General features: G+C 29.3%; 1 protein-coding gene and 1 pseudogene across 1 annotated transcript; both read right to left on the bottom strand.

Moving 5' to 3' along the window:
* Window positions 1-239: 239 nt before the first annotated feature.
* LOC124306994 (cytochrome c oxidase subunit 2-like) lies at window positions 240-931 on the bottom strand. Its single transcript, XM_046768244.1, is given in 1 exon segment — window positions 240-931. A coding segment is annotated over 1 exon segment (660 nt). The 5' UTR covers window positions 917-931; the 3' UTR covers window positions 240-256.
* Window positions 932-991: 60 nt separating this feature from the next.
* Window positions 992-1,815, bottom strand: LOC124306995 (cytochrome c oxidase subunit 1-like; annotated as a pseudogene).
* Window positions 1,816-9,588: the final 7,773 nt, after the last annotated feature.

Below are 9,588 nucleotides of genomic sequence, written 5' to 3'. Positions count from 1 at the left end.
AATTTTTTTTTCTCAAGCATGCTATAATAATAATTGTAATAAAAAGAATAGTAAAAAATTGTATATAAAAATAATCAATTTGTAGGGTATATCTGTGGAATAAAAGAATATTAGATTTTCTAATATTTATAGCTTGACTAACTATCATTTTAATAAATTAATTCTTTTCATTAAGAATATTTGCTCATATATTATAAAATGATTTAAGAGATCATTGCTTGCTTTTCAGCCACTTAATGAATTAAAATGAATTAATTCACTTTAAAAAATAAGTTATTGGAATTCTTTCTACAACAATTGGTATAAATCTATGATTGGCTCCACAAATTTCTGAACATTGTCCAAATATTAATCCTGGTCGTTTGATTAATAATCTAATTTGATTTAATCGCCCTGGAATTGCATCAATTTTCTTCCCTAGACTAGGAATTGTTCAAGAGTGAATTTCATCATTTGATCTAACAATTATACGAATTTGTGTATTTAAGGGAATAATTGTGTTATTATCTACATCTAATAAACGGAAAGAATTTTTATTCATTGATTTATTTATATAAGAGTCAAATTCGATATTTTTGAAGTCTGAGTATTCGTATCTTCAATATCATTGATGTCCAATTTTTTTGATTGTAATAAGGGGTTTATTAATTTCATCTGTTAAGTATAGTAGATGAATTGATGGTATAGCAATAAAGATTAGTAATATTGAAGGGGTTATTGTTCAAATAATTTCAATGTTTTGTTTACTTAAAAGGTTTTTATTAGTAAATTTATTTAATATTATAGTTAATATTAAATATAAAATTGATACTGTAATTAAGATTAAAATAATTATAGTATAATCATGAAAAAAGATTAATTGTTCTATAATAGGAGAATTAGCGTTTTGAAAATTTATTATTGATCAGGTTATCATTTTCTAATAAAAGTTTAAAACTTTATTTATAGGGTTTAAATCCAATGCATTTTTCTGCCATAATAGAATTTCCTTGTTATTCTCGGAACTTCTTCATATCTATGATCTGGAGGTGGAAATTTTTGTATTCATTCAATAGATGAATTTGTAATTTCTATAAATATAATTTGTCGTTGAGTTGATATTCTTTCTCAAATAATAAAAATTAGGTATAGTACTCTAATAAATGAAATCATTGACCCAATTGTTGAGATAATATTTCATATTGTAAATGCATCAGGGTAATCAGAGTATCGACGTGGTATACCATTTAAACCTAAAAAATGTTGAGGAAAGAAAGTTATATTTACTCCTAAAAATATAATAGTAAATTGAATTTTTACTCATTTTATATTCAATGTTATTCCAGTAAATAATGGGTATCAGTAAATGAATCCTGCTATAATTCCAAATACTGCTCCTATAGATAAAACATAATGAAAATGTGCTACAACATAATATGTGTCATGTAGAATAATATTAATAGAAGAGTTAGAAAGTATAATTCCTGTTAATCCTCCTATTTTGAAGAGAAAGATGAATCCTAATGTTCATAGTATTGATGATCTAAAATTTATTTTAGATCCATACAGAGTTGCTAATCATCTAAAAATTTTAATACCAGTAGGGATTGCAATAATTATTGTAGCGGCGGTAAAGTAAGCTCTTGTATCAACATCTATACCCACAGTGAATATATGGTGGGCTAATACTACAAATCCTAACACTCCAATTGTTATTATTGCATAAATTATTCCAAGAGTTCCAAATGTTGCTTTTTTCCCTGATTTTTGTGAAATAATGTGTGAAATTATTCCGAAGGCTGGTAAAATTAGAATATAAACTTCTGGGTGTCCGAAAAATCAAAATAAGTATTGGTACAAGATTGGGTCTCCTCCTCCTGAAGGATCAAAGAAAGTTGTATTTATATTTCGATCTGTTGATAATATTGTAATTGCTCCTGCCAGAACTGAAAGAGATAATAAAAGAAGAATAGCTGTTAATTTTACTGCTCAGACGAATAAAGGTATTTGTTCAAATCTTATTCCTTTTGGTCGTATATTAATTATTGTAGAAATAAAATTAATTGCTCCATGAATTGATGAAATTCCTACTATATGTAAAGAAAAAATTGAATAATCAACAGATGGTCCTAAGTGTCCAAGACTTCTTGACAATGGGGGGTAAACTGTTCAACCTGTACCTGTTCCTGAATCTACTAATCTTCTTGGAATTAGTAAGATTAATGATGGTGGAAGTAATCAAAATGTTATATTATTTATTCGGAGAAAAGCTATATCTGGGGCGCCTAGTATTAGAGGAATTAGTCAATTTTCAAATCCTCCAATTATAATAGGTATAACTATAGAAAGAATTATTAAGAATGCATGTGATGTTACGATTATGTTATAAATTTGATCATCACCAATAAATGATGAAGGGGTTCCTAGTTCTATACGAATAATTATTCTAGATGATAATCCTAATATTCCTGATCAGATTCCAAATATAAAGTATAATGTGCCAATGTTTTTAAGGTTGGTTGAAAATAATCATTTATTCAATATTTGATAAAATGGCTGAATTTAGGCGATAAATTGTAAATTTATTTATGAAATTAAAATTTCTTTTATTGAAATTTTTTATGAATTATAATTTATATAAATTAAAAACTAATTCGTTTATTTATGTTTTTATATCTATTTATTTGAATATATTTGAATTTATTTTGATTGAGAAATAATTTAATATTTTTATTTCAATTAAATATATATATATTAGAATTTTTAATTTACTTTCAGAAAAAGAGAAATTTAAAAAAAAAATTTTTTCCTACATTAGTTAAATTCTTTAAAATTATGTATAATTATTGGAAAAATCTCATATACTTTTTAATTATCTGCTCACATATTAATCAAAATGAAAATATTATCCATTAGAAAAATGCCATTTAATTTACTTTATGAATTGTAATTTGGAACATTTATACAATGGATTAGAACTTATTATAAAATTAAAAGAAAACATACAGATAGATAAATGATCATTTATTTAATTTAGTATTTTTAATTTTTGAAAATTAATTATTGTTGGATTTAAGAAAAATAATTTATTTAAATTATTCATTTTCGATTTTATTGAATTATTTAACTTAATCAACTCCATTCATATTTTATTATATTAATGTATAATATTGATGTATAATATGAATGTATAATATTAATGTGTTATAAAAATGTATATATATATATATATATATATACATATATATATATATATATGAATATTATAATTTTGAATTTACTTTCAAAAAAAGAAAAATTTAAAAAAAAAAATTTTTTTTACATTGGTCAAATTTTTCAAAATTATATAAAATTATTAAAAAAATCCGATATATTTGTTGATTATCTGCTCACATATTATTTAAAATAAAAATATTATTCATTAGAAAAATGCTATTTGATTTACTTTATGAATTGTAATTTGGAACATTTATAAAATGGATTAGAACTTATTATAAAATTTAAAGAAAACATACAGATAGATGAATGTTTATTTATTTAATTCAATATTTTTAATTTTTGAAAATTAATTATTCTTCAATTTAAGAAAAATTATTTATTTGAATTAATCATTTTTTATTTTAATAATTTATTCAACTTAATTACCTTCATTTATACTCTATTATATTGATGTATAATAATAATGTATAATATTAATGTGTATATGTATATATATATATATATATATATATATATATATATATATATATTAGAGTGTCCCAAAAAAACCGACTATTTTTTTTTTTTCAAAGAACATTGAAAAATCGTCAGAGTATCTCTAGAAAATGACCCTGTGAAAATATAAGCTCTTAATAATAATATTTAGAGGTGGCGATTTGTAATTTTCTATTTCCCATTTAAATAACATGGGAAAATTTTTTTTTGAACTTTGGAATTTTGTGATGGGATAACGAGCTACTTCATAAGTATGACAAAATCAGGTCTTATAGGAAATTTGATGCTCTGCAAAAAAGGTCCGATTGACATTTTGCGTAAATCCAGCCGTTGCAAAAATATCGAGCCTCAAACTTCGGACTGTTAAAAATTATGCTTTTTTTTCGTAAATACAACAAAAATAATTTATATGTATATTTATATTTTTATTGATAATTTCGGATCTGCATTTCGTCAAATATATGCATATATTTATTGTTCAGTTGATAATTCTGGGTTTATAATACATATAAATTATTTTTTGTTGTATTTACGAAAAAAAAAGCATAATTTTAAACAGTCCGAAGTTTGAGGCTCGATATTTTTGAAACGGCTGGACTTACGCAAAATGTCAATCGGACCTTTTTTGTAGAGCATCAAATTTCCTATAAGACCTGATTTTGTCATACTTATGAAGTAGCTCGTTATCCCATCACAAAATTCCAAAGTTCAAAAAAAAATTTTCCCATGTTATTTAAATGGAAAATAGAAAATTACAAATCGCCACCTCTAAATATTATTATTAAGAGCTTATATTTTCACAGGGTCATTTTCTAGAGATACTCTGACGATTTTTCAATGTTCTTTGAAAAAAAAAAAATAGTCGGTTTTTTTGGGACACTCTAATATATATATATACATATACACATTATAATTTTGAAATTACTTTTAAAAAAAAAAAAAATTTCATAAAAAAATTTTTTTTACATGAGTTGAATTTTTCAAAATTACATACAATTATTAAAAAAATCTCACATATTTTTTGATTATCTGCTCACATATCACTTAAAATAAAAATATTGTTCATTAGAGAGATGCCTTTTAATTTACTTTATGAATTGTAATTTGGAACATTTATACAATAGATTGGAACTTATTATGAAATTTGAAGAAAACATACAAATAGATAAATGGTTATTCACTCAATTTCATATTTTTAATTTTTAAAAATTAATTATTCTTCAATTGAGGAAAAATAATTCATTACAATCAATCATTTTTTATTTTATTAAATTATTTAACTTAATTACCTCCATTTATATTCTATTATATTACTGTATTATATTAATGTATGATATCAATGTATAGATATATATTATAATTTTCGATTCACTATTAAAAAAGAGAAATTTTGAAAAAAAAAATTTTTTTTCCGTCAGTTAAATTTTTTAAAATCATATATAATTATTAGAAAAATCCTATATATTTTTTGATTATCTGCTCACATATTTATTGAAATAAAAAAATTATTGATTAGAAAAATGCAATTCAATTTACTTCATGAATTGTAATTTGGAACATTTATACAATGGATTAGAACTTATTATGAAATTTAAAGACAACATACAGATAGATGAATGATTATTCATTGAATTTTATATTTTTAATTCTGAAAACTTAATTTTTCTTCAATTTAAGAAAAATAATTTATTTAAATTAATCATCTTTCATTCTATTAATTTATTTAACTTAATTACCTACATTTATACTCTATTATATTGACGTATAATATTAATGTGTATATGTGTATATATATATATATATATATATACATATACATGTATACATATATGTCAGATATACAGAGTTAGATAAAGAGTTCAACACAGTTTATTTAATTGTAAGCCGCAGACACACGGAACAACACAACTTTATCCAAATCGTTTGAAAATCATTCTAAAAGAAGTAACCAAGTTAAACAAGAACAAAACAAATCCAACCAAAACAAGTTCCGTCTACGTCGTACAACCGGTGATCAAAATGTAACAAAGACACAATATGGTGATGCGACACGGCCATACTGACTAGCACGCGTCTCGAGTGCCAGTTTTTCATTCTTCTAATTTATTTATGAAACAAAAAAAACATCGGAAAAACCTTCATTAAATCTCGTTAGGCTTTCCTGATCATACAAGCCTGGCATCCTTGCTCAGTCAAATCCCTTGTTATCTCTACATCATTTGTGCAACCATGTGCTTTGCTTTATTTGTTTCATGACTTCTCTCAAATTCCTCATCCAAGGCACCAATAGCTCTGCAGGCATGCCTTATGCATCCGTACACGTTCTAACTATTGCCTTCATCCACAATAGCTCTGCAGGCATGCGTCACGCATCCGTACATGTTCTAACTATTGTCTTAATCCACAATAGCTCTGCAGGCATGCGTCACGCATCCATACATGTTCTAACTATTGTCTTCATCCACAATAGCTCTGCAGGCATGCCTTACGCATCCGTACATGTTCTAACTATTGTCTTCATCCACAATAGCTCTGCAGGCATGCCTTACGCATCCGTACATGTTCTAACTATTGTTTTCATTCACAATAGCTCTGCAGGCATGCCTTACGCATCCGTACATGTTCTAACTATTGTTTTCATTCACAATAGCTCTGCAGGCATGCCTTACGCATCCGTACATGTTCTAACTATTGTGACTTGCCGAATCATTCTCAAGTTACATGAAGGCTTTGGGTTCAAGGATTCTGGGTGATCAAGTCCAGCGAGCCTTGAAAGCCAAAGTCGCACTCTTGAAATGAAACAGCGATAGCCAACAGAGTCTCATGCTCTCTTCGGATTTCTTTAAGTAAATCCGGCTAAACCAATTAACAGAGTCCCCTGCTCTCTTCGGATTTCTACTTCCAAATCCGGCTCAACCAGAATCATGTTTCTGCAAATTATCGCTACATTTGTTTTCAACAACCGATTGTATTAACCCACAAGGGTTCATGGTTCATCTCAGCAAAACATGTTTGCACTCATGACTATGTGCACTACAACATTTTTTTTTCTCTTTAAAACAAACAAGTCACTTCGGAACTTTGTTCTTACCTTCTTCACTTTCTGCGACACAGCTGTCCTGACACGCGCCATATCCAGGAGCTGCGATCAGTTTATCGTGAGACACCTTAACGCTATTACGACCTCTAAATCCAGAAGAGCCTATTTTTTTAACTAAATACCTATCATTCGGAAGCTCCATGACAACTTCCAAAGGACCGCGATATTTTGCATCTAACTTTGTCTTAATTCTATCGTTGTTTCTAACCATAACAAAATCCCCAATTTTGAATGGTTTAACTGGTTCATTCTTTTCATCAAACCGTTCTTTGTCTTTCATGGCTTTTGCTGTAATGCTACTTGTAGCCTCTGACCTGAGCTGTGTTAAATTTACATTGTCAGTCTTTACACACCTATGCTTCACACGTCCTATATCTATTGAATTTATTTTTGTGCCAAATAAAATTTCAGCGGGACTTTTTCCTAACGTTTTCTGAACAGTTGAATTTATTGCAAGCTGTACTTTACCTAACTCGGACTGCCATTGTTTCCCCTGAGCTTTGCATACTGATAACATATTCCTGATGGTTGACATAACTCTTTCAACTTGACCGTTAGCTCTAGGCGTTCCTGAAGCTATGAAGTGAACCACAATATTCTTTTCATCGCAGTATTTCTTAAATCGTGCATTTGTAAATCCTGAACCTTGGTCACAAATGATTCGTCTCGGAGCTCCAAAAATAAACGAATGTTTTTCCAACTGATTGATTGCTGTTTCTGTATCCAAACAACTTATCAAATTTAGCGTTACAAATTTCGTAAATCCATCTATAATTACAAAAACATACTCTTTCTTGTCAGAAGGACCTGATAATTTTCCGGATATATGTATGTGGATCGTATACCACGGAATATCTTTTTTTTCTATAGGATGCAGCTGAGCTTGTGTCGGTCTTGACACTGATTTACAAGTTTGACACAAAATACAATTTTCAACGAATCTCTTAACACGCTTTGACATTTGAGGAAACCAACACAGCTCGTACAACTTATCTAAAGTCTTTTTCCAGCCCAAATGGCAGATATTCTCATGTACGTGATGTATCAGTGACCACACCATCAGTCTCGGCACTACAGGTAACGTTATCTGTTTCGATTTTCTGTTTATCGTCTGCATCAAAATTTTGTCTCTAATTTAATATGTTTTTGCTCTCTCTGATCCTTCTATTACCTCACGGTATAAAGTTTTTATTTCGTCATCTTTCTGCTGAGCTACTATCAACCAGTCATCAGCTAATTCAATTATTTTATTCAAATCTTTCTTAACTATTTTGAGTACACTTTTTTTTGTAACTGGATTTTTTGACAAAAAGTCCGCATGCTTCATTCGTTCACCCGCGCGATATTCTATTTCGAATTCAAATGACTGCAAATATGCCCACCAGCGATAAACTCGTGGAGTAAGATCTTTTTTAAGGCTTGCGGCTTTAAGCGAATTACAGTCAGTCACAACTAAAAATTTACGTCCTACTAAATATTGTCTAAAATGTTTTATTGCGTTAACAACTGCAAGAGTCTCAAGTTCGTAAGAATGGTAACGAGTTTCAGCGTCTATGGTACGTTTGCTATAATAAGCGACGAGATGTTTTTCTTTTTCAACACATTGTAACAATACGGCACCATACCCGAGAGCACTAGCATCGGTATGTAGTTCGATTGGAGGATTAAGGTCGAAAATTCTCAGTAACGGTTCTGATGTTAAATAACTGACAAGCTTGGCCCTGGCGTCAGTGTGTTCGTCTGTCCATGTAATCGTTTTGGAACTACCTGCAGTAAGTTTGTATAAAGGAGCAGCCACTTGTGAAAATCTCGGTATAAATCTACGAAAATAGGATGCTCACCCTAACAATTGCCTTACCTGGGTCCGTGTGTTAGGAATTGGTGATTGCACCAGGGCTTCGATTTTTCGAAGGTTGGGCCTCAACTCTCCATGTGACACAGTGTACCCCAGACAATCAATTTTTGTTTTCAAAAATTTACATTTTTTTAAATTGAATGAAAATCCTTTTTCCGCAAGTTTTGCCATCACGACTGCCAACCTATCCAAAGCTTCCTGTGCAGTTCTTCCGGGTATAAGAACATCATCCAAATAGACAATCGCAAACGAATATCTCAATTCACCCAAAGCGTTATTGATTGCTCTCTGATATACGGCAGGTGCATTCATTAGCCCGAATGGCATTGTTAAATATTCAAACTGTCCGTCCGGTGTAATAAAAGCAAGCTTTTCTATTGAATTTTCTTTTACAGGTATCTGATGAAAGCCTGCCGTCATATCTAATGACGAGAAATAGTACGCACCGCACAGTCGATCTAATTGATCTTGAATCAACGGTAGCGGATAACGATCTGCTACTGTATTGGCGTTTAACTCCCGAAAATCCACACACAATCTATCTGATCCATCCTTTTTCTTAACTAAGATAATTGGACTAGAAAACGGACTCCTGCTTTCTCGAACGATTCCTGCCTCAAGCATTTTATTTACCATATGTCTAACACTCTCACGCTCTAAAATTCCTAGCTTATAAGGTCTTCGCTGTACAATTTTATTTTCATCTTTCAGTCTAATCTCAAAGCTGCCAGATGTTACACGAATCCTAGGAGTATCAACACTCATATGTTCCGCGTGCAGTCTTAACAATTTCAAAAGTGATTCTCTCATCTCTTCCACATCGCAATCTACAGTATCAAAATTAGTAGTTGCAACACACGCACCAACAAACTTGTGTAATTTTGCAAATTTAACTATGGTTCCATCTAATATGACTGAGATACCATTTGCTAACAATTCT

The sequence above is a fragment of the Neodiprion virginianus genome, chromosome 6 (genome assembly GCF_021901495.1).
Source record: "Neodiprion virginianus isolate iyNeoVirg1 chromosome 6, iyNeoVirg1.1, whole genome shotgun sequence".
Classification (NCBI taxonomy): domain Eukaryota; kingdom Metazoa; phylum Arthropoda; class Insecta; order Hymenoptera; family Diprionidae; genus Neodiprion; species Neodiprion virginianus.
Note: the sequence above shows the minus strand (reverse complement) of the source record. Positions and strands in the feature narration are given on the sequence as shown.